Genomic DNA, 24,289 nt, shown 5'->3' with positions numbered 1-24,289 from the left:
ACCTGTAATTCCTTACCAGGGAGTTATAGGCAGGAAAATCACAAGTTCACGGCCAGTCTAGGCTATGCAGTGAGTTCCAAGCCATCCTGAGTTACCTAACAAGACCTGGTCTCAAAAGAAAGTGAAAAAATAAAATAGAAGTAAGTTCTTCAGAAAAATCTCATGAAAACTGGATTAGAAGGGAAAATACCTAAACCTTCCTACCCCACAGCTAACATCACTACTCAAGATTAAAACCTCCCACCCCACAGCTAACATTACTACTCAAGGTTAAGCCCTCCTACCCCACAGCTAGCATTAATACTCAAGGTTAAATTCTTTCAGCCTGGGATCAGGAACCCATCCAGTCTGGCCAGGGCCAGGGCCAGGGCAGTAAAGCAAACTAAGGCTGTAAAAGGCAAACAGATCAGAAAGGGATGGATAAAAATGTCCTCATTTGTTGACGATTCGTCCATAAAAATTACAAGGGATCTAAAACAGATAAAACCTTCCTAGAATAAGCTTTCCAAAGTTAGAGATACAGATGAGGAAAAGCTACTGCATTTCACCGCACTAGCAACAACACACTAATACCAAAATTACAGAATCAACGACAGTTCTTCAAAAATTAAAAGTGAAAAGAAATATTTATAATATTTTTTCTTTATTTTCCCCCCTTCCTCCCTCAGGTATGTATCTAACCAAGTACAGGTTTAAATCATTTTATTTGTGTGTGTGTGTGTTTATCTGTGTGCATGTGTGTGTGCATGTGTTTGTGTGTGTGCATGCACACACGTATGTGAGTGTGCATGCATGTGTGTATGTGCACATGTGTGTGCACATATGTGTGTACAAGTGTCATAGCACACCTATGGAGACCAGAAGCAATTTGAGGAGTCAGTTCTTTCCTTCCTCCATGTGGGCTACAGGGACTGAGCTCATGGGACCTTTACCCACTGAGTCACTTTGTCAGCCTACGTACAAGATTTCTACACTGAAAATTACAAAACGTTAATGAAAGAAATCAACTATAATAAAAAGATATCAAGTCTCCATAAGCTGACATACAGACTGAAAGCAATTCCTATTAAGTCTCAGGTGATTTTTTTTGTAGGCATAAATGAAATTATTTTAAAAACAACTTTGGAAAAGAAAAATAAAATGAGAATGAGTCTACTTGATGTTCGGAGGTATGACAGGGCCAATATAATCACCATTATAAGAGGTAATGGCAGGACAGAAAAAATGGTACAAAATAGGAAGCTCAGAGATGAACATATACAAGTATGCTCAACTGATTACTGGTGAAAATGCAAACTCTATGTTTTCAGCAAATGCCGCCTCAGCAACTGACTAGTCAGAGTCAGAAAGTGACCTTTGACCCACGTCTCACACCTACATGAAAGTAACTTAAAATAGATCACACACATACCCTCAGGGTAAACATAAGACATGTTTAGAGAAATGGACAGGAGATGATCTTAGTGGTCTAAGGAAAGGCAAAGTGTTTTAAAAATCTAACACCAAAAGCACAATCTAAAAAGTGAAATGTTAATAAGCAGAGCTGATTGAAATGATAAACGTTTGCGTGTATGTCACGCCTGTGATCCCAGCTACTGGGGAAGCCAAGGCAGGATCACAGGATCAAGGCCAGACTGCAACACAGTGAGTTCAAGGATACCTGGGCAACTCAGAGAGACCCCTGCTTTACAACAAAAGGCGAAAAGAGGGCTGGGGATATCTCTAAGTGGTAGGAAGTGTGTGACTATTATGCTCGAGCCCTGGAGGAAATCCTCAGAACTGGAGAAAGGAAAGATCATGTATGAAAGCAAAGCAGAGGCTGGGCGATCATATCCGCAAAGCTCCCATTCAGCAAAGAACTCACAGAACCCTGCAGGGAAATCATCACACTAGCCACCTGGAAAGTGGGCAAAAGATGTGGACAAACACTTCACTGGAGAAGATACACACAGGAATATGAGAAGATCATCAGTAACCAAGAAGGGGAAGGGATAGCAAAGTAATATCAATGGGATACCCAGCCTAAGGGCTAAGATAAAAACTACTGAGGATCAGGGCTGGAGAGATGGCTCAGTGGTTAGGAGCACTTGTTGCTTTTACAGAGGACTGGGGTTCACTTCCCAGTACCCACTTGGTGGCTCACAACCACTTAAAACTCCAGTTCCAGAGGATCCAATATCTTTCTCTGACCTCTGTGGGTATGTGGTGCATATATACATGCATACACATACATATGCACAAACTAAAGAATAATAAATAAATCTTTTTTCTTCGAGCCAGGTGCTGGGACGCACACCTTTAGCCCTAGCACTTGGGAGGCAGAGGCAGGCAAATCTCTGTGTATTTGAGGCCAGCCTGATCTACAGAGCAAGTTCCAGGACAGATAGTGATGTGGGAAGTCCTTCTATATATGTGCTGCTTTTATTGGTTAATGAATAAAGAAGCTGGGGCTGGAGAGATGGCTCAGTGGTTAAGAGCGTTGCCTGCTCTTCCAAAGGTCCTGAGTTCAATTCCCACCAACCACATGGTGGCTCACAACCATCTGTAATGAGATCTGGTGCCCTCTTCTGGCCTTCAGGCATACACGCAGAAAGAATATTGTATACATAATAAATAAATAAAGAAGCTGCTTGGGCTTATGACAGAGCAGAATAGAGCTAGGTGGGAAAACTAAACTGAATGCTGGGAGAGTAGGCAGAGTCAGTGAGAAGCCATGTTGCCACCAGAGGAGAAAGACGCGAGTAGCTAGCTGGGACCTTGCCAGTAAACTATGAGCCTCATGGTAAAATATAAAATAATAGAAATGGGTTAATTTAAGATGTAAGAGCTAACTAGAAATGTGTATAAGCCATTGATTTAATTAATACAGTTTCTGTGTGGTTATTTCGAGTCTGGGCAGCCGAGAACAAACAAGCAGCCTCTGACAACAGACAGGGCTACACAGAGAAAACATCTTGAACCCCCAAACCAATCTCTTTTTTTAAGGCAGTATAGTGAGGACACCGAGTGCTGACAAATATGCACAAAGCCTGGACCATCTACACACTGCTGATGGGATGCAGAACAGCAGAGCAACCAGGGGCACACATTCACATTCAGCAATTTCTTAACAAACTACATGCAACAGGACCCAAAAAATGTACTCCTCAATATTTTCCACAAAAATTCTCCTGAAAGTTCACCCAATGGCTGGGAACAGAACACTTGCCGAGCATGTATGAGATCCCTAGCACCAAAGAGATTTTTTTTCTTTACACGAAAACCTACACACAAATGTTTATAACCACTTAATTCATCATAGTAAAAGCGTAGGAAGGACCCAGATTCAAGGAGCGGACAATCAAAGAAACCGCGATGCATTCACACTGCAAAAACCTATGAAGTCACAGACGAACAACGGTTAGCACACTGAGCAGCCTGGATGCGTGTCCAGAGAATTATGCAAAGTGGAAAAGGCCAGGTTCAAGGGCCTCCATGCTGTGTGACTCCATTCACAAAACATCTTTGAAACAACATAATTGCAGAAACAGAGAACAAACTGGTGATAGATGGTGGAGGAGAAGGTGTGGCTGTGAAAGGGTCACACGAGGAACCCTTGTGTTGGGGGAAGTGTTTGAAGGCCTCATTATGTCAGGGTCAATGCCTTGGTTAGGGTGTATTCTGTCAAGAATACATCAGGAAAAGCTGGTAGAGGACACTGCGATCTACACATATCACCTGTTATAACTGCATGCAGATCTACAATTGCAAAACAGAAAGTACAAAGCACATTTAACTGGGTAACACACGGAATATATTTTTCCTAAATTTAAAAACGTTCGTATTGATTTGACATGTTGGTTTTAAAAGTGTTTGTTTTGGAAACCATTTTCCAAACCAGAAAAGGTCACAAATTACAAAGTGACGGAAATGAGCAAATACTAAAGTCAAACTCAGGGGGAAAGCTGAGAAGCAAAGATTTGGTACACAACAGGCACCCTCCAGATGGAGCTCCGTGAGTTCAAGGCCAGCCTATTCTACACAGAAAAGTCCAGTCAGCCAAGGTTACACAGTGAGAAACTGTCTAAACATAAAGGGGTTTTTTTTTTGGTTTTTCGATAAAAATAATTTTTTTAATAAATAAAATTAAAAACAATGAAAATGAGCTAGAAAAATTATTTTCATCAGGTCTACAATCTACTAGGTCATCTGAAATTCCTTAGACATGGTCCATTCACTAAGGACATTTAATAACTGATCAGAACATTACAAATGAAGTGAGCTGGCCACCTGGCAAGCATTGGGGTGTGCCGCACCTGAGCCCCATCCTGTTTCCCAGATGGAGGGAAACTGTTTTTAATGACTAAGACCACAATCCAACTCTGTCCTACACAGATACACAGGAACAGCTTTACAGAACGTGATTCCCCCGAGCCATCTAGCAATGGAACCAGAACTGGATGAAGGAAGTCACCTGCTCCTCCTGCGACACAGCCCAGCACTCTCCCCAGTCAGTCTCGGGTGCAGCAGTTTCTACTGACAGAATCTATGGTGGGCAGCCTCTCCCTCTTTCTGAGGGAGTCAGGTGCCTGCTCGTCCATGATGCTACTTCATTAGACTCTGGCTTCCTATTCTTTCTCTTCCACATCAGGGGAAGCATTAGATTGGGTTTCTTTTCTTCACTCACACGTTGAGGACTCATAACTTTCACTTCAGGACATTAAAGGTTTCCACAAAGTGCTCGTCGTGCAGAAAGAAAGGAGTCGCAGGGCAGGGCCCTATATGAAGCGTCTCCAGAGAGTGGTCCAGGGTTCCTGTCTTGACTACACTTCATGGAAGATCATGCACGGGAAATAACCACAGCTGGTTATAAGAACAATACAAGCTAGGGCCAGGGAACACCACAGATAGGTCCCTCCTCCCCCCACCACCTCTCAGATTAAGGAGGGAGGATATCCTGACACGGGTTATAAATCAGATGGACCTGGAGAACATTAAGCAAATCACACAAGGACATAGAGCATGATCTCAGAAAAGCTAGCAGAGCACACTCATAGGGGCAGAAGATAGATTAGCGGGTTAGGGATTGTGGGGAGGAGTCGGTGAAGCCGTGGGTGGCAGCTGGTCTCATTGCACCTGCAGACAAGACACAGAGTGTCGGGCTGGAGAGAAGGCTCAGCAGTTCTGATTGCTTGCCCTGTAATCCTTATGACTGGAGTTTAGATCCCAGCACCATTAACAAGCCAGGCATCCCACACATGTCTGTACCCCAGCTCCAAGTGGGGTGAAGACAGGAGGGTTGTTGTGGTCTATTGGGTTCCAGGCTAAGAAAGCATGTGCCCCAGGTTCAGGGCGAGTCCTTGCTTCAAAGGAATAGGAAGGGAGTGATAGAGAAGGCCCCCGTGATGCCTGCTTCTGATGGCTACATGCACAGTCAGTATGCTCATCACACACACAGTGTGTTCATGTACACACGGTATGCTCGCCATACACACAGGATGCTCATCACACACACAGTGTGTTCATGTACACACGGTATGCTCGCCATACACACAATGTGTTCATGTATACACAGTATGCTCATCGCACACACACAGTGTGTTCATGTACACACAGTTGCTCATCACATAAACACAGTGTGTTCACAGACATGGTATGCTCATGCACACACATGCAGGCACAAAACACTCCAGAGAGACACAGACAATTTAGATCAATATTAAAATCTTTTTTTTAAAAAAAAAAACATACAAAGAAGCAGAGAATGACCGATGTTGTGTTCAGTGGCTTTCCCCTTTTTATGTGGACCAGAACCCAAGCGCAGGGAATAGCACTGCCTACTTTTAGGGTGAGTCTTCCCACCTCACTTAGCCTAATCAAGATAATCACTAAAGCCTAGAAGAGAACCTAATAATCCCCCAAGGGTGTGTCTCGAGGCTTGGCTCGTAGGTGAGTCTAGGTTCTGCCATAAGAATTCTGGATCTTGCCAATTGTTCTTATCATAATTTGAAGATGAATTAAATGTAGAAAAATTAAAATACTGAATTTGAAATTGTTGTTTTTATCACAAAATCTAGTCATGAATAAGTGGACTCTCTGAAATTATGAAAACAACAAACTCATTCCCGATGCTGCTATTGTGCGAACTTTCCAGATGGACTATGACCCTTGACCTGCCCTGCCCTCTCCCTCAGTCCTGCACCAGGGCCCCTCAAAGCTCAGAATGCACTCAGCAGGGCACGTCCTCAAGATGAATTCCTATCTGCTCTGAGCCCAGGTCTGTTGTCTGTGTGATCCTAAGCCGCCACCACTGCCTGACTGCTGGGTGGCCTGCGAGCTTCCTCTACTAGGCTTCTTTTCCGGCTGATAAGTGGATACCTTCCATTTTTCACATTCCTGTAGCAGAGCCTGGTTCCTCTTCTCTTTGTGGCCTCTGTTGGCCTCGGCCAAGCCCTTAACTACTGACCCTGCTGCTTCAGGAGCTCTCCCTGTGGGAGTATTCCTGGGTCGGACTTCCCACCTCGTCCTATGGCCCGCCACCCCCGAGACCTGCACCATGTTTTTTCTACACATGCTTCTGCTGGTCACCATGCCCTGGCTTCCTCTCAGTGTCTGTGGTGTGGATGAAGACAGTTGGCACTTTCTGGTCCACCTCATTGGACGGCAGTAAAGGAAAACAGATACAGCACAGAGTAAGCAGTGCCGGCGCGGAGGAAATAATGAGTCTTCAATAGAAGAAAAAAATGAGGGTCCTGCCCCGCAGTGAACTCTGCAGCAGGAAGAACCCAATTATCAGAACCTGGCTCTGAGTCTGGGAGTGCCACGTAGCTGCCTAAACCTCTTTTGTTACTCCTGAGGGGTGGTGAACAAAGCTACCTGCCCGTGGGTGGGATCAGCACCCTACAAGAGAATAAGACAGTCCTCACCCCTGTCAGCCAGGATAGACGGCACACATCAGAGCCAGTTCATTGCAGAATGTCAGGCATGTATCCTGTGGGGCCTACAAGAGGGCTGGCAAGATGGCCCCGCAGGTCCCAGCACTAGCCAGCAAGCCTGATAACCTGAGTTCAACCCCTGGGAGCACACATAAGAGAGGACCGAGTCTCACTGTTACTCCTCCAACTTCCACACGTGGACAAATGCACACACGCATTCACAAAATAAACAGACAAGATGTGATTTTTCTAAATGTCTAAAGGAGTGAATTTTACATGCATTTTTCTACAGTAAAGGATCAGGGCATCAGACTGGTTGGCTTCACCCTTCGAAATATCTCCAGAACCTGCCTGCTGCTCCCAGCCTCGTCCAGGCCGTAACAACTTGTTTCGTCATTTATGACAGTGGCCGTCCAGCTGGTCTCCCAACCTCACCTGTCTACTTTCAACAAGCAGTCGAAGGATTCCTTAGGAAATGAACTCGGGAGCTGTCCCTATTCCAGAAGTCACCCATGCCTGCCTGCATGGCTGTGGGTTCTTCTGTAGCCCTGTCCCTTTGCTCCCAGGCTGTGCTGGGCACTCGTGGGCACAGGCAGTCAACCCTGCCACAGTGGTCATGTTCTGCTCAGGTGGCTCATCGGAGGCAGAGATCTTTGTCCTGGTGCCTTCTTCTCAGAACAGTGCTGAATTCACGTGGAGTAAGTGTTCAACTTATTTGTTAAACTAAAGAATTATTTCCGAAGTCAACAGTGCCTCATCAAACCAAGGCTCCAACGCATCAATATTTTGGACAAGGCTGCCACCTGGTGGTGACTTTCTACCACAGCAGGATCGTCCCTGCGTCCAGTTGACTTGAGAGGCAACTCTTGGCACAAATACTCTAAAAGCTTTTTGTTTTGCACTCTACATCGCTGGGGAAGAAGGGGTACATATAAAGGGCACCCCCATATGTAAAGTACACTCCAGGGAGAAGAGGAAGAAGACATGGCTTACTTAGAAAGTCTAAAAGTGAGTGCCCAGGGTGAACATGACATAGGCTAGGCTGATAGAAACCCCAACCTATGTGCTGGCTCAGACCTGATGAAACAGTTAGAGCCCCAAGTCTGTCTGAGGAAGAAGTGCCAGCAGGCTTGCGAGGCCAGGGACTAAGGGGAGAGAGGCAGAGCGGCAGGTGGCAGGGCAGCAGGTGGTGCACTTGACCTAATAGATGCTGTCTTGTTTGTTCTTGTTGGAGCAAACCCAGCAGTGCACTAAGGCATGAGGCGGGAAGGAGGGGAACTAGACACAGCCTTTGAAAGAAGAGAAGGGGGGCTTCTGGGTAGCCCATACTTATCAGGTTAAGCCGCTCCCATCCTACCTGCCATGTGTCAGTTGTCAAGTGTTAAACGCGAGTGTTGGGGGCTTAAGATAAACACTGGCTAACTGTAGGTTTAGAATGAAGCGCATGCAAATCTAAATTAAGAAATGATAGCAGTGCAGGTTACCAGGCCAACGGCCAGATCTGATCCACGTCTGTGTTAGTGGCTTTCCCTGTCCCTGGGACAAGAGGCTTGACAAGAAGTAACTTAAGGGAGGACCTTTTCTGGCTCATGGTTTGAGGGGACAGTCCATCACTGCAGGAAGACACGGTGACGGAGAACAAGGTGGACACTGTGCACTCGGGAAGCAGAGGATGGAAGCTGGAGTTGAGCCCACTTTCTCCTGTCTCCCATTTCACTTAGCCCAACAGTCCACCCCATCTGGATATCTCCCAGATTATTCCAACCCAGTCAGGTTTGACCACGAACATTAATCATTACAGTGTCCCATAAATATGTATATACACATATGACATCAGGAGAAAGACTTATAATACCCTTAAAAGAAAAACAATACTACCATCTATGTATCAGAGAAAACAAGTCAAAAGTTTAGACACTAAATCTGCGGGCATTAAGACTCCTTCCCATGAGTCTCTATATAGATTATATATTATCTATACACTGACAGCATTTCCTGACCTCCTAGAGTTGGATGCTTTCCTTCACATACTAACTTGCAGAGAATTATATTATATTGTCTTGCCAGCATGTAAGACCACACCCTTCACATGCATGCTTGCACACAGGCACACACACAGGTGCAAACACGTACACTCTGAACATAAACAGCAGATGGGTTGGGGTGTAGGTCAGTGCTAGAGCAAACACTTAGCCTATGAAATGCCCTGGGTTCTAGTCCCAGTACCAGTTATAGTAATGTGCTAGACCAAATACAAACCAACACAAACTTAAAACATTTAAAAATTAGGAGGACAAAGAGACAGCTAAACCAGCAAAGTGCTTGCCTCACAAACATGAGGATTTGTTCCAGCCTTCAGAACCCATGTAAGAAAGTCAGGTGTGCTGGACAGTAGTGGCACACACCTTTAATCCCAGCCCTTGGGAAGCAGAGACAGGCGGATCTCTGTGAGTTTGAGGCCAGCCTGGTCTACAGAGTGAGTTCCAGGACAGCTGGGGTGATTACACAGAGAAACCCCGTCTCAAGAAAAGAAATAAGGAAATTAAGTAAAAGGGAGGGAGGAAGGGAGGGAGAGAAGGGAGGAAGGGAGGGAGGGAGGGAGGGAGGGAGGGAGGGAGGGAGGGAGGAAGGAAGGAAGGGAGGAAGGAAGGAAGGAAGGAAGGAAGGAAGGAAGGAGGCAGCCAGGTGTGACCATGTATGTCTGTAATTCCAGCACTGGGGCTAGAGACAGGAGCATCGTAGGGGCTCACTGGCTGGCCAGCCAAACCAACAAGCTTCAAGTGTTGCCAGGTTTGTTCAAACTGTCCACAAGTGGTGTGTCTGTCCTTCTACCAATAGTAACAATAGCGATGATTACCTGTTTTGGTTTTTCTAATGTGGGGTGTCATATATAGAATTATTGTTCGACTAATAGCTCCTTAGCTACAAGTGAAGCCGTAGGTGGAGAGCTATTAATTTACTATTGGATATCTATTTCTTTTTATGTGAGCTACACATTGCTCTACAGACTTCCTTACGGATTTGGATAATCTTTGAAAACTTGCGTGTATTGTAAATAATCTTTCAGCATCCTTGAAGGGGTATTTATTTTTATTTTATGTGTATAAGTGTTCACCTTCACATATATGTGTGCTAGGTACTCATGGAAGACAGAAGAATGTGTCAGATCCCTTGGAAGTGGAGTTACATATGGCTGAGCGCTGCCATGTGGGTGCTGGGAACTGTGCCCAGGTCCTCTGAGAGCGCGAGCGCTCTTAACTGCTGAGCCATCTTTCTCAGGCCCTTGGCTTTCTGATGATGGAAAGCTCCTCCTTTGTTCCTATACAGGTTAGCGCTCTGGGGTCTTCTTTATTTTTAAAACTTTTGTTATATCTATGTACGTACGAGTGTGTATGTGTTATATACGTTTGTGTGTGCGTGTGTATGTATGTATGTGTGCACGTGCGTTCATCCGAGCACATGTGTGAACATGTGTACAGGTGAGGGGTGTTAATGTGGAGACTATGGGTCAACACGGAAAGTCTTCTGCAATCACCTCGTTTTGTGAGCCAGTCTCTCACTGAACCTAGGACCCTCCACGTACCAGGCTGGCTGGTCAGCAAGCCCTGGGGATCCACCTGCCTCCACTTGCCCAGAGCCGCGGAAACAGGCAAGCGCTGCCTCATTTGGCTTTGCACATGGGCACTAGAGGACGAACTCAGGTCTTTGTGCTGGCACAGCAATCATTTTACCCTCCCACGTCCCTGTGACTTATTTATGTAAGAAGAATGCTATGAGTTCCAATTTTATTTTTCAGAGTTACCCAGGCTTTACTTAACTTACTTTAACTTCTTCTTGAAGTACTGGGGATTGAACTCAGGGCCTCTCACCTGCTGAATTTGCGCTGGACCCTAAACCACGCCCACAGGCTCCAACTTGGCATTAGCCACCTTTAACTTTGTACCAAATATGCATGAGGATGCTGCCTTCCTCTGTGGCTCCTTGTGCTACCAGCAGTCTCTGACTAGCAGCATCTCCACCCGCTATCCACTAGGTGGAAGTATAACCTCCAATCAGGACAACCCAACACCTTCCCCTGGGCCAAGCACTGCTTGTTGGCTGATGAGGGACCTCCTGAGTATCATTTTACTCACGTGGCTGCTCCCAGTTCCACGTTGATATGTTAATTAGGACGAAAATGAATTGATGGAATAATTTAGACACCCTTAATAGATTTAATATGAGACACTACTGAATTTAGTCTTTGCTATATTTAATCTTCCTATCCCAAGCCGACACATTTCCTCCCATTTATTCACAAGGACATAGACGTGTTCTCCAAATGGGTGTTAGATATCTTTTAATGTATAGGCTCTTACATAACTGAGTTTATTGCTAAGTGTTTCTCCTGTCTTTCTTAATGTTTGTTTGTTTGTTTGTTTGAGAGAGGGTTTCTCTGTGTGTAGCCCCGGCCGTCCTAGACCTCACTCTGAGACCACCAAGCTGACCTCACATTCACAAAGATCCATCTCACAATTGCTGAGTTTAAAGTTATGTACCATCATGGCCTGGCTCCACATCTTCTCTTACATGAGATCATTTCTTCAAATATTATATTTCCTAACCAGTCTCTGGTCAGAGAACTAGTCAATCTTTTCCTTTCAGACAAGGTGCCATTGAGCCTAGGCTGGCCTGAACTCCTGATCCTCCTGTCTCGGCCTTTCAAAGGCTATTGACTTATTTTTTGAGATGAAGTCTTTGCCTTGCTCATCTAGTGGGTTCAGGCGACACTCCTGTCTCTGAGTACTTGAACCGCAGTTACGTGTTGCCAAGTGCAGCAAGATAACATCTTTCCTTGCTAGAGCCTCTCCACACACACTTACCATCTATCAAGAGTTTATTACTCAACCAGAATAGTGGTAAATTCTGACAGCTCCATTGCCCACATCCATCAAGATGACCATGTGGTTTCTCTGTGGCCTATGATATGCCTAACAGGCATATAATGCTAACGTTCATTCATTCACTCATTTTTTAAGATTTGATTTGATTTGATGATTATTTTGCCTGCACGTAGGTCTATGCATCATATGTGTGCAATCCCCATGGAGGCAGGAGAGAGTGCTGGAATTACAGACAGTTGTGAGCCACTACGTGGGCGCCGAGAACTGAACCTGGATCCTCTGGAAGAGCAGCAAGAGCTCTTAACCACTGAACCATCTGCCATGCCCCTCATTGATGCGTTCTTAGAGGATGCAGCTCCACTTGGTTGTACTGTCCGCGACTGCCCTTTGACATTTTCTTAGACAGCATTTGCTAACACTTTAATATCTCACTTTTGTATTAATATTGAGAATAAAGTTGGCATTCATTTTTAATTAATTATTACTTTAATGGCATCTGTTAACTTTGGAATCAGTAGTCGAGGTTTGCTTGGTGAAAATGTGTTACTTTCATTTGCTGTATTTAGTACAAATTCAGTCTTTAACAGCTACGTCATCATGTAGAAACACAAGCCCTTCTCCTTACATCCAAAGCCACATTCGGGCCTCACATTAAACTCCTTGAAGGCCAAACAATTTAAAATATATCTTCAGAATGTAATGTTTTGTGAAATGGGTCAAAGAGTGGTGAGCATCACACCCATCAACAATCATCATGACCAAGGAAGACCTCAGCTGTTCGTCAACTTGGGCCTATCCATGACCCACTGCCATTCACTGCCATCATCCGGGATGACTTCAGAGCTACACCACCTTGCTAAAAGGATTCCACACACACGGGTGACAAGTGGACTCCTGAGGTGACATGACAAACCATTGCCCTTCTGTTCTCCATCAATCTCCCAGGTTGTATGCTGTCTCCTCAGTGCACAAACTCCACAGGTAAGGACTATGCCCCCAGATCAGCTCCAGGCCAGGGTGATGGGGGAGGACGGATCATGAGTGAAAAGGAGCCTCCACAGGACAGGACGCCACCGAGGTCCTTCCTACCTGTGTTGCTTCTCAGGCGGCTCTCAGTGAGCTCAGAGATGGCTCCGGAGGTTGAGGTCTTCTTCAGGCGCACCGTCCCCGCAGAGGCACTGCCAGGCTTGTTGAGCATGTCCTCACTGCTGGCCCTCTTGAGCTGGAGAGAAGTTAGAGGGACAAAGACACAGTGAGGAATGCTGCACCCACCAGGTCAGGGACATAAAGATTTACAAAGGAGACCGCCATCCCTGAGAATCAAAGCACCAAGCTACTAGTATAGAAGGAATAAGCAGGAGGAGCACCAGATTCGGTCACTACTGCATGTTCTCTCTCTGTTTGTGGCCTTGCTTCCTGTTACCCAAATGCAGCTCAGCACCCATCGAGGTTTCTGACTTGCTATGGAAGATCCCCCGAAGGGATGTGCTCAGGGGTTGCTTCGGCGTGTGCAGGAAATGCTCTAAGGGCATCCCTGGGATTGATGCTGCTGATCACCTGCTTGGTCTGCAGTCTCCCAGCCTTGGTAGAGGAAAGACTTCTCTAGTGGCTTGGCTGTTTTGCTTTTTTGCTTTTTGGTTTGAACCCCAATATCTGTCTCCAGGCTTTTACTAGCCGTGTTACATTTCAAGCCCATAATAATCTTGTAAAGTCATTGCATGTGTGTCCATCGTTGGCTGTAGAGTCATCTAATGGCTTTTGGCTGTATATTAGTGAGCTCTCCTGCAGTTTTAAACCTGGCTTAAGAGCATATCTGCATTTTGACTGGATATTTTTAAGGGCTCCATTGCCACAGATGGCTAGGAGCAACCATACGGAGAGCATTCTGTAGGAACTATAGCAGAACACTGTTGGTACTCAAGACTCAGACAATGAGCCCATGCTGGAAGGCTGCACTCCTTCGAGGACGTACTCTTACAGAACATTCTGGGAAGACTTGACGTCCTCAAACAGGTCCAGCATGGGACCATCCCAGGGCCAGCATCTAACCACTCCACTCTCAGTTATGTTTTTTTTCTTCTTTTTCTTTATTGTTCTCCTTTCCTTTTTATCAACAAACAGGAAATGAAGAAAAAGGCAACCAGGCCTTTCAAGAGATACAGGAGGTCAGTAGGCTGGTTATATACTTCATATATATGCTGGGCAAGGCTGGGTGGGCATCAGGGGGTGACACAGAAGCAGTGACCAGCCTTAGAGTCAGTCATTGGACCAGCTTCTCTGAGACGCCATCTTGAACCCTTGTCCCCAGAGATGTGGGCACCTTAGGCTATGTTCATTTTACTATCATACTTAGGGCTTCCCTGCTGTGAAAAATTAGTTTAAGATGTGCTACGTTTATGCTGTGGAATATTTGTTTAACGATGCAAAGATGTGTTGCATTCTTTTATGTGCCATTTATTTAATGCTGTAAAGCTGTGTTACTTTGTCTTCCTAAAATACCTGATTGGTCTAATAAAGAGCTGACTGGCCAATAGTCAGGCAGGAAGAAGGATAGGCGGGGCTTCCAGGCAGAGAGAATAAATAGAAGAGGGAAGAGTGAGGAGCAAGAAGAGGAGGATGACAGGGGCCAGCCACCTAGTCACAAAGCCACACAGCCAGCCACAGAGTAAGAAGTAGAGAAAGGTATAGAGAACAAAGAAAGATAAAAGTCCAGAGGCAAAAGATAGATGGGATAATTTAGGAAAGCTGGTTAGAAACAAACCAAGCTAAGGCTGGGCATTCATAGGTAAGGATAAGTCTCCATATATTTATCTGGGAGCTGGATGGCAGGGCCTCCAAAGAACAAAGAGTAAAAACACCATCTATACTTAACCAAACTCTACTCAAAAATAGTAGAAAAAAATAACATCTGTTCAGAAAATGTAGGTTGTTTTCCTCATCCTTATTCATAAAACATTACCACGTAATAGCTATTTACCTTAAATTAGATATTATAAGTAGTCCAGAGAGACTAGAGGCATCTAAGGACACAGGACTGGTGGGCTCTGTGACAACACCACTGTTTCAGACAAGGTCCTGAGCACCCACAGATTTGGGCACCCATGGGAATTCTGGACGGTGACACACAACTTGAATTTTTTTCTGTTCATACAAACTCAAACCAATGTTTTGTCGACTGCGACCAAGTAAGCTCTGACTCATAGCCTCGGGCCTTCTGTTGTGGCTGGAGTGATGTGGCTTGCTGAAGTCAGAGCATGTGTGCCGCTGCCTGAACACCACAAAGAGGGTTTGCATCAACATCCCTACCCTCCCCCCTCCCCGTTCTTCCTGCATCTCCTGCCTTGTGCTTTCAGCCCCTGCAGCTCAGCCATGATTTGAAATTGGGGATTCAGTTCTATTGTGGGTGGGTTTGATTCGGTTTCCTATTTGTGAACAGTTAAGACATCCTCATCCATTTACTCTGGACAGGCATTGCAATGTCGACGAGTGCAGGCACTGCTCTGGGACATTTGCTACAGGTCCCAGCTGTCCTATCCGCTTGGAAGTTTCCATTGGGGAGGGAAATCTACCTGCTTTTCTGATCATCACCTCTACCTCCTCTCTTCTGCTCTCTGGGCTTTCAATGATCTAGAGCCCACCGTCGGCTGGAAAGGACAGGGCTGGCAAGGGGCGGGCACAGTTCAAGTCCTCCTACAACTCTTCCCAGATCCTGGTGTCCGTTTCATAATATCAGGACAAGAAAGCTCGTGTATCAGAATGGAGAGCAGGAAGCCTGCCACAAAACTACTTGCTTTCCCTTGACATTTCTCTGTGGAAGAAGCTTCTGAAGCAATGCCCTTCGCTGTTGAAAAGCACAAGTCAGGTGGTTCCAACACCCGCCTGAGAGTTCACAGGCGCCAAGTGGCTCAGTCTGCTTTAGAGTGATCTCACTGCCCTGGAGGCCCACCTAAGCCACCAGGTGACCCTCCCAGAAGAACAGAGGGCCATCGCATTTCCTACACACTAAGTGCTTAGCAGGCAGCACAGGCTTTCCTAAGCAACGCTGTGGTCGGCAGAAGCATGCAGTCCTGCCCTCCTGGAGCTCACGGCCAGCCAAAGGAAGAAAGGTGTTCAACATTCAGAGGTGTGGTGGAGTAGGAGCTGCAGGGGACGCTGAGGAGGGAGTGGAGCGTGGACGCAGTCAAGGAGCATGGCACAAGGATACTCAAGAGTGGTCTCTGACGTGATGCCCTCCAGGCAAAGACAGGAGGCGATACAAATACAGAAGTGTGCCTGGCATGTCCAAGGGGCAATCGTTACAGGTACAGAGGAGAATGACAATGTCCAGCAGGAGATGGGGTGTGGACAGCCTCTCTGGTCACTAGGAGAGCTTTGCTTCTTACTCTGTCCAACAGAAAGAACTCGAGTGGGCGTTCGGCAGAGAGATGGCATGTCACATACGCTAAAGGGACTCCTCCAGCATCTGTTGGGAAAAGAATGCGGAGTACCAAAACGAAAGCTGTGGGGTGGGGGGAGCCAGACAGGGAAGGATGGCACGTGGGGAGAGGTCACAGAGGAGGCCACAGTAAGGGGATTCAGGTGAAATCTATTCTCCAGGCAGAAGGAATGGCTTCTTACTGATGCACTGTGGGGACATGAACAAAGGAGCTTTCGAGGACTCAGGTCTAAACAACCTAAAAGAAAGAGGAACCATCTGCTCTACAAAGGGTAGCTCAAAGAGGAGCAGGTTAGGAGGTGATGGAGGCAGGGGGTTGAATTTGGCTAGGACACATTGCAGTGGGGGTGGCATCTTGACCCTCAAGGCAGTGAGAAGGTTCCTGATTAGCAATAGAAATCTCGATACCATTCACAGAACAGACGCTGTCCCCTGGAAAATGGCTCTCAACAAGGACCGTCCTGAAATCTGGGTGTGTGTTAGAAAAGATAGGGTGCATTTCAGACGTCACCATGATTGGATGTGGAGCTGATGGGGCAGAATGGGAAATTTACATATTCTATGATTCACATGTACAAAAAGCCCCCATCCCCAGTTTTTGCTGAGTCTTTCAACAGCTCACATATCTCTTTCCCCATCCTGGAGCACCCCACTGTCCCCCATTCGCTCCATCCCCTCAGGTGCTGCTGGGGTTTGCTACTGACACACAGGACACTGAGCATTCTCACAGACCTTACTAAGCCGAGACTCGAAGGCCAGCGAGGTTGAAGACTTGGAACTCTTCATGCCAGAAGGGGTCCCAGGGAGGGGCCGTGTGCGATCAGGGCCATGGCTGCCTGCTTTGGCAACTGGACTCCAGGGCTTGGTGGCACTCCGCATGATGTCCTGTCTTCTCTCTGTAGAAAGGTAAAAAGGAAAACACTCGTCTCCAAGATGCTACTTGTGAGTGACATAAGGCTTTACAAACTCCCTTCACCAGGCTTACCACTGCTACCACAGAACGAGTGTTAGGATTTAGCCAGGTATAGAACACCGTGCACCGAAGATGCTGCTGTTGCATGCTGCTCATTTTTATACCTCTGGACGGGTGTTTACCGGTTTATTAACATGCATATGTGATACAATTGATATTCTGATATTGCTTTTCAGCAAATGATACCTTGTTCTTGTTACAGACACCTAACAGCTACGTATCCCAATACACATTTGTAAGTACACACATGCCCTCATGCCCATGCACACACACACACACACACACACACACACACACACACACACACACACACTATGGTGACTGGCATCAAGATATAATATGTCCCCAAGCTTTGCAGCTTTAGAACTATCAAAACAGTCTTCCTTAATTTTTAAACACATATAAATGAATTATTTCAGAGTTAAAGAGTTCGCAGAAATACAAATGACTCCTTTGAGATAAAAATGAATACCATTTAAAAATTAATAAGGCATATTTTAATTGATCAGACTTGAATGCAGGATTATTTCCCTAGTTAAATAATTTATGGAATGAAAAAAATATTGTTCAAAGTATCAGACTGCAAGGCTAAGCTATGCACATCTTTAATCCCAGTACTCTGGAAACAGAGGCAGGTGGGTCTCTGTGAGTTCAAGACCTGCCTGGTCTATATAATGAGTTCCAGGACCGCCAGAGATATATAGAGAGACACTGTCCCAGTGGAAAGAAGAAAGAAGTGCCAGCAGTCCAGGTAAAGTCATCAACTGTCATTCATGATCCCTTGCATCCTCCAACCCCCAGCCTCGCCATCAACAGCATCTTTGGGATAGATCAGAAGTCCTGGTATCTTTCTACAACCACCTTGCCTCTGTCTGTCCCCGTGGACTCTGGTATGACACACGGTACCAAGCCATAGTGTCTATCCTTTCAATTAACACCCACAGAGGACAAGCAATTCTGAAAGCCACTTCCATGGGGTACAAGGCTCTGGCTAACCGTAAGGGGTGGTAGCTGGTACTAGAGTGGATGGTCTCCTCGGCCTCGCTGCATTGTAGGACGTCTGCAGCCCAGCTCAGGCGGCCATCACCTTGTGCTCCTGTCCCTTCCCTGACCAGAAGAAACTTTCTCAGCAGACAGTATCTGTCTCGCCAAGAGTCACCCGGTTCCTCTTCCTGTTTAAGCAAAGTGATTCCATAGAGATAAGTGTCCTATGTAGCTGGTTCTCTCTACAGCTGCATGGATGTGGCTAACAATGAAACTGCATGTCTATAACATGAACCAGGCCCTGGGTTCTATCCCTGACACACACATGCATGCACCTGAATTCATTATTGGTAAAAGGAAAAAAAAAAGAATACCATTTGCTTTTGGTAATTTTTTTTCCTGAAGATGATATATGATTTCAGTTGCATGATCCGCTCAGAACTTCTTAGTCTCAGCTTGGTTCCAGGTCTTGTGATTTCTTAAAAATTCAGTATTAAAAAAAAAAGCAGCTTACTGCCAATGTATTTTACTGATGCTTAACACTGATTATTTTTCTTTCTCGACCCATGCTTTTTCATTCTGGTTTCCACAGCAACAGTAAAAGAACACTTAGGTTAAGACCTGTGCAGTGACTAATTTCATTTGGCTGGCTGGCTCTCTCTCTCTCTCTCTCTCTCTCTCTCTCTCTCTCTCTCTCTCTCAAATGAACTACTGCAGCCCAAGAGATTCCTCAAGAGAACCGGTAAATTTTGCCCCCAACTACAAGACAACCAGGACCCTATCCGGCTGACTTGTGGAGAACATTGAATAAAATACCCACTTGACCAGCATCCCCTTTTATCCATTAGAACTCCTTGGCAGCGAGCATTGCGGGGCTTACTCTATGAAAACTCTAGGTGTGTGCTTCCCCAAATCCTGCCAAGGTTACCCTTAAAATGAAAATGCCTTTAACCTACTCCCCACAAGAGAAAACTATGAAGCTAGAAGCAACAGTCAAAGGACGGACATTTTCCCTGTCGATCATTTTCCTGATATTTTAGGAAGACTCAATCAGTTAATGAATCAATCTTGATCCAAACTCAAATATATACACTCAGCTCTTAATTTCTGGCAACATTAATTTCTGATGGGCTGGGTGGAATTTAATTTTCTTTTTTTTTTTTTAAGTCAGCAGGTTGCTTGCTCTGTTTTAAAATTCTTTGGGGACTTCTTGCCACATCACTTTCTGTACTCTCCGCAGAGAGAATTTGATAAAGCTCTTCACAAACAAACACCCCCAGGAAAGGCACCCACACTGCCTTCTCTGGGAGTCTGTCATTCTTTCCCCTTCTTCACTGGACTTGGCTCTCCCTTCCGTACTCATCCACACGCCAACCCCTCCCCTTCCGATTCCATCCTCTGGAAGTAAAGATGCTCAGTGATGAACCATTAACATCCCACCCACCCCATAACCAAGAGTCATCTCCTCCGATGAGAGCAGGATATCAAATCTGGCAGGCAGTTTAGGGAGAGGAACGACCATTATTGTCCTTGGCCATATGCCAACAAGCCGTCTTGTCCTGGGCTCAAGGGCACAAATACCAGAAGGGGTCTCTGTTTCTTAGTCTGGTCTCTTATTAGTTTTCTTCAGCTTTAATACAACTGGAATGAGCCCTACTGCCTAGAAACTACACTTGAAGGCATAGCCGAAACTACGAAGCATCTAGACTTGTCATTTAGGCCGACTGGACTGACCAGCTTTCCTCCCCATGCCTTTTCTAAATTCTACAAGAAGCCCTCAGCCTAGCAGCTTGATGGTAGCCCATTTTCTGGGACCCTCTCCTGCTATTCGGGAGTTCTGCTTTCCTTCTTTCTCTTAGGTTCCCACCTAAAACCCTATACTAGCACTGCTTTCTAAGTTCATCTTCCCGCCGTCTGTGAACTTCACTCTGATTTCATGAGAAAAGAGACCCAGAAGCCATTGGTTTGGGATAGCTCTGCTGTCCATTGGTTTGTCTGGGACCTTAGCACTACAAACTAAGCACAGGTGAGGTGGGAGATCCTCCGTCACGGTTAAGGACCTCCACTTCTGTCTCACAAGTAGGGGAAGTGCCAGGTGGGATGTCCAGGAGTAACAACTTACCATCGGGATGGAGAAGTGACAACCAAGCCCTGCGAGATCAAAACAGTCATGGCGAGAAGAAAGGGAGGAAGGAGGACCGGTCCCTGTGCTGCCAGGTGGAAAGGCAGCCATAGTGTCCATCCCTCAGGCTCCGTGTCTTAGGAACGTACTAAATTTCACTCTGTCCTCTGCTCCAACCCTGACGAAGGCCCCCTCTGTCTCCTGGAATCCTGGCAGTCCCTGGTCCCTCCTAGCCTTGGACTCTTCTGAAACAGACTTGAGAGAGATGAATCCCCTGAGTTGCCTGTAGAGCTCAGGCTAACACTGGCCTTGTCGTCTCTTCTCTCCCAGGAAGGCCTCCTGCTGGGCATGGAGCAGGTACACTCCAGGACCATCCTGTCCACAGCCTTCCACCCACCCCACCACCCACTGCTTCTGCTTCCACCCCCTCAGCAGGCACCCCAGTCCTGGCTCCCTGACACACAGAGAACCCTGACTTCACAAGAGCTGCAGTGTCCTGGTAGCCAGTGCCATTCCACTTTGAGTGGAAGGTGCTGGCAAATGCCCACGTGGATGGTTCCTTAAATCACCTCAACCACAGTCGGGATATTGGGTATCCCCCAAATTCACACACTGAAACCAAAGCCCCCATGTGGTACTCTTGGGAAAGAGGACATCTGGGAGACGACAATCGGGTCAGGAGAGCAGACCCCTTTCAAAAGGACCAGTGGCCTTACAGAAATGGACTAGGGGAACATTTTTGCCCTTCTATGAAGTGGGGACACATGAGAAGGTGACACCATGAGCCAGGCACAGAGCTCTCATTAGACAATGAATCTGCTGGTCCTGTCTCAGGCTTGCCAACCCCACAACTGTGAGCAGTGACATCCAGTCATTTAGAAGGCGTCCACTTTAGCTCTAATGACCTAAAACCCTCCCGTTAGACAGAGGAGGAAATTTTCTTTGACTTGGGAAGGTCGAGATATTTGCCTATAACACAGAACTCATCTGTAGCCAAGATTAAAAGCAGGGGTGGACAGATCATCCAGGTTACTTGCGCCCTCATGTGAAACAAGAGGTCTATGGATGAAATCCCCCCCCACCCCAGGTAGGTCTAGCTCCTCCATGACTGGGAGCCTGGGCGTGTCTGAACTCTGGGCCTCCCAATATCAGATGGCGTTACAAGCAGCGATGTCACAAACCAGCGAAGGACTAAAGGTGTACATCACAAGCAGGGCGCGCGGAAGACTCTTCACAAATGCTAGCTGCCTTCTGTCAACTCTGTCAATCAGCCACTGCTTATCAGCTCGACAATACACAGCCACGGAGCAATTAAATCTTCAGGTCAGGGGGCTGCCGGGCTTACCAGGCAAGTGTTCTTCCTGTGCACCGAACAGCCTGTTTTCATTTGCAAATACGGGCACAGAGATGAGCGGAGAGGAAAATAAACACGGAGGCAGATGCCTTACAGTCTTAGGTTTGGTTCTAGAAACTCTGGGCTGCCGCAAGATAAACACAGGTGGGCACACTCACTGAGTCATGGCTCTCTCCTGGACGTGAATTAGTAACAGAAAAAGAAATGGGTGGCCTCTAGCCAAGCACAGGGTAGCCAGAAGGGGAAAAAAAAAAAAAGAGTTTCTAGCATTAACTCTCTGACTTCTTAAACTCCTCATAAACAATACAAAGGGTCAAATCAATTAAGAAATTACTGTTAATTTGAGAATTCATTCGAGAGAAGGGATGGGAGCTGGAAGGAGGGCATGGAGGGAGGGCATGGAGGGAGGGTAAGGAGGGAGGGTCTTCCCAGGGTGTTTTCTTTTTCAAAGTTCAAGCATTTTATTTTGATGCCAAGCTTCATTCCTGTTCAGAAGAGTGTATGACTTACATTTAAACTGTCTCCCATGAACCGCCCAGCATAAAGTAGTGAAGAAGAGGAAAGCGAGGGGAGGAAGGCACACAGGAATATAAAAAGGTGCAGTGCTCCAGCAAAGCCTAGGAACTGTGGTCTTCCCGGCCTGTGCTGGGGCTAGCTGGGGGCCTTATCGTTATTTCCCTTTTAAGGCAAGAAAACTGGAAGGCGACGGGAAAGCATTCTGGATGAACAGAAAAGAATGAGTCTCCAGGAGTGGGAGGGCGCTCAGGTCTCAGCTGCAAGCACAATGAGCAGTCGGAAGCAGAAAGCTAAAGCATTCAATTTGGGGAGCTAAGAAAATAGGAATGTGCACATAGCTCAATTACCATGGGACCCGGCAGGAAGTGCAGCGCCGGAGCTCAACATGCTGAAAATATCTAGCCAAAGACTGTTAGGACTGTATTAAGTTTGCTCCAGACATTTGGATGGGCCAGTTCCAGGCTTGAGATAACTCTGCCCTCAGGGGACACAAGGCATTTACCAAGGCAACTTGGGGTGCTACCACATGAGGCAGGAGGTACCTACCCACCAAAGGAATCACATGACCATGAAGCATCTAGGTCAAGACGTCAGTGATGCTGTGGGGGAAGAAGCAGTGTCGGGGTTGCAGGGTCTTGGACAGGCACCTGCTGAGCTTCCCGTGGAACACAGCACTGTAAACTGCCCTCAGACTTCAGTGATGGTCACAGGAAATGCTTCCAAAATGATTACTTCCTGTGGCTTGGAGATGAAAGAAATCATCCCAACAGGCTCAAATTCCTTCGTGGCCAACAGGGAAAAGAAAAGCTTTCCACACAGCATCAGAAGAGATGCTGAAAACCAGGACTCGCTGGTCCCATCGGCAAACAAGAGCTACGGAGGAGCAACTGGAGCACGGGCATATCACAGACTGCAAAGAAATGCCGTCGGGAAGTCACGGCGCTCTGCCAAGGGCAGGACGCAAAGCAACAGAGACAGGGCATAACCTGGAATGAGAGGCCAGGGTGGGGGCAGTCATGACTATGAAATGCAGGTGGTGGAGGAGGCCATAATCTGCGGCGATGTTGAGATCAAGTGCTCAGAACTACTAGTCTAGGGTGAACTTCTGCTCCAAAGCCAAACCAATCTGGCAGACTGGAAAGTGTGGTGACCACTAATGGGCAGTTATTTCCTTACTTATCCTGTGGCTTCACATCAGAGACTCGGAGTGAGTGAAACAAAGCTGTCGGAAAAGGAGATGGAAATTGAATCCCTCAAGAGCCCTCTCTTTGGGAACAGCTTTAAAGAACACGCGGCAGAGGAACAAAGTAAGAAGAAGAGAGGGAGCCGAAGGCTTTCATGCTTATTCAGGCTGAAGCATCCTGAGTCATATTTGTTCCGTCCTGGTTTGGGGCATCTGGTGCAGGCCTCCACCTCTGCCTGGAATGCCTGCTGGGAAACTGAGTTGAGAGGAATGAGGGCATGGCAGGGTTTGTAGAACCCCGGGGCTATTATCCTTGGCACCTTCAGCCTGCAGGGACAGTGGAAGAGGCAGTTAGGGTCCTGAGAGAACTGGACCAGGATCCAGAAGATGCAGAGGATGCAGCTGGGGAAGAACCACTTCTCCCCTGCCCACAGGGTGCCAGCGAGGCTGGACTGTGAGCCCAGTATCTCTGGTGGCCTTGCATGGCACAAATACAGGAAACTGAGACACCCGCCCAGTTCTCTTGGCTGGCTCCCTTAAACACTACCTTCCAAAGTGGACTCAAGTCTCCTCCTGCTAGAATTTGTTTCTCCAGTCACAAAGGGCTCCTCTGGGCTCCTCTGGGCTCCTCAGGGCTCCTAGGCAGTCTGTCCCCTTACCCACCTGCCCAACAGATCTGCAAGCCTACCCAGAGGGCATCCTCGCGGAGACCGCCTGTTTACAAGCTTCAACAGACTCCTGAGCAGATAGAGCCTCATAACCAGTCTCACCCCAACTTCCCCATCTGTCTTCAGCACCGTCTTTCTTTGAGTCATCCAGCTTCAACCTTCAGCATCATTGGACTCTGCCCTGGGGTCTCATTTCTCAAATCCACAGTTATGCATGGGCAGATCAGACCTTTGTACCCAGCAGAAACCTGGGCCAA

General features: G+C 46.7%; 1 protein-coding gene across 4 annotated transcripts in view; it reads right to left on the bottom strand.

Annotated features, from left to right (window-relative positions):
- Positions 1 to 24,289, bottom strand: part of Specc1 (sperm antigen with calponin homology and coiled-coil domains 1) — a 268,415-nt gene that overhangs the window by 180,560 nt on the left and 63,566 nt on the right. For all 4 annotated transcript variants that reach the window (XM_050163731.1, XM_050163730.1, XM_050163732.1 and 1 more), the window contains exons 2-3: positions 16,965 to 17,128; positions 12,887 to 13,019 (exon numbers count right to left, since the gene is read on the bottom strand). In XM_050163731.1, the coding sequence (XP_050019688.1) occupies positions 12,887 to 13,019; positions 16,965 to 17,111 (280 nt within the window). In that variant the 5' untranslated portion in view covers positions 17,112 to 17,128. The remainder of the gene's footprint in view (positions 1 to 12,886; positions 13,020 to 16,964; positions 17,129 to 24,289) is intronic.

This window comes from Alexandromys fortis, unplaced genomic scaffold (assembly GCF_014885135.2).
Source record: "Alexandromys fortis isolate MF-2015 unplaced genomic scaffold, M_Fortis_MF-2015_v1.1 scaffold_149, whole genome shotgun sequence".
In the NCBI taxonomy this organism is placed as follows: Eukaryota; Metazoa; Chordata; class Mammalia; order Rodentia; family Cricetidae; genus Alexandromys; species Alexandromys fortis.
The sequence above is the reverse complement of the archived record's forward strand: the minus strand, read 5'-3'. Positions and strand labels throughout refer to the sequence as shown.